Source organism: Phaethon lepturus, unplaced genomic scaffold (genome assembly GCF_000687285.1).
Source record: "Phaethon lepturus isolate BGI_N335 unplaced genomic scaffold, ASM68728v1 scaffold38977, whole genome shotgun sequence".
NCBI classification, from domain to species: domain Eukaryota; kingdom Metazoa; phylum Chordata; class Aves; order Phaethontiformes; family Phaethontidae; genus Phaethon; species Phaethon lepturus.
Genome location: NW_010550462.1, coordinates 5586 through 6936, shown reverse-complemented (window position 1 = coordinate 6936; position 1351 = coordinate 5586). Strand labels below are relative to the sequence as shown.

The 1351-nt window shown below is 64.0% G+C and overlaps 1 protein-coding gene across 1 annotated transcript in view; it reads right to left on the bottom strand.

Annotated features, from left to right (window-relative positions):
- The window catches only part of LOC104623469 (matrilin-4-like), a 7173-nt gene that overhangs the window by 1590 nt on the left and 4232 nt on the right, over positions 1-1351 (bottom strand). The window contains 3 exon segments of the mRNA XM_010290565.1: positions 226-493; positions 495-640; positions 1109-1294. Of these exon segments, the coding sequence (XP_010288867.1) occupies positions 226-493; positions 495-640; positions 1109-1294 (600 nt within the window).

Below are 1351 nucleotides of genomic sequence, written 5' to 3'. Positions count from 1 at the left end.
AGGACGGGCAGGAGCACGGCAGCACTGCTGCGGCGCGGGCTGCTGCGCGGAGGATCTCTGCTGCTCAGAGCACCCTGCGACCACGGCAGAGGCACGTCTGCCCCTGCGGACCCACGCGGCACCCCAAGGCTGGATGCTGCAGCCTCCCCCAGAGCCAGCCACCCCGAGGAACCATCCTGGGGTGCCCAAAGCACTGAGATTTGGGGCTCCCCGGCCCCCCCGCACCTGACTCCTTTGCTCTCCTGGCCCATTCGGAGATGTCGTCCTGGGAGCGCCCATCTGTGAAGACGAGCCCGATTCTGGGGACGTTGTGGGAGAGCGGCCTGGCACCTTCCAGCTCAGAGAAGCTGTGCTCCACCATGTGCTTGAGGGCAAGGCCCGTCATAGTGCCTTTCTCCATGTACTCCACCGCCATCACCGCCTTCTTGATCTCGTCCGCGCTGTGGTACTTGTTGAGGGGGAACTCGGTGCGGACGCGGCTGGAGGACTGCACCCAGCCCCACCCGCGTGCCATGGGGGGACACCTCCAGCAGGTCCACGACACGATTCACAAACTGCTTCACCAGCTCAAAGTTTTGGGGCCGGACGCTCTTGGAGCCATCGATCACCATCACCAGGTCGACGCGCCCGGCCCCGCACCCTGCGAGCACAGGGTGAAGGTGAGAAGGGACCAGCCTGGCCATGGGCACCGTCAGAGTGAAGATGCCCAGGGCTAGGGCAGAGCTCCTGGGCTTCAGGACACCACGTGGACCCCCTGGAACTGCAGCCAGGGTGAGGCCGGCAAGCGGAGCAAAGCATGCCCGGGGGTCTCAACCCAAAAACCTCCACTGCCACCCCAGTGTCCCCTGAAAGTCTTTCCTAGGTCTCACTTTTCCTGAACCTTTCCTCAAAGCTCCTGTTGCATCTTCTGGGCCGTGTCTCTGAGGACATGAGCCTGTGTTCATCCCCACAGCAGCCGGGGTGCTCCCCTAAGCCCAGCCAGCTCTCCATCCTCATCTAACCCAGCTCAAAGTCCCACTTAGACCCCCAGCCTAGTTTCAGGTAAGCCCTCGCCAGGAGCACGGAGCCCAGACGAGGAGGGTGCCAGGACCCGTGTCCTGGTACTCACTGCTGCACGCCTTGCCGTCAGCCTGGAGCTGCTGGCCCTCAGGGCACACGCAGTGGTAGGAGCCCTCACTGCTCACGCACTTGAACTCGCAGCCGTGATCCACCCCGTTGCAGAGGTCGGTGGCTGGAAGAAAAGCCAAGGGCACAGGGTTATCCCTACCCAGGCAGGGTAGCCCAGGAACAGGCCCTCCGCCGGGCACCGGGCAGAACAAGGTATCTGCCGTACACCGCAGCCTGTGCCGCG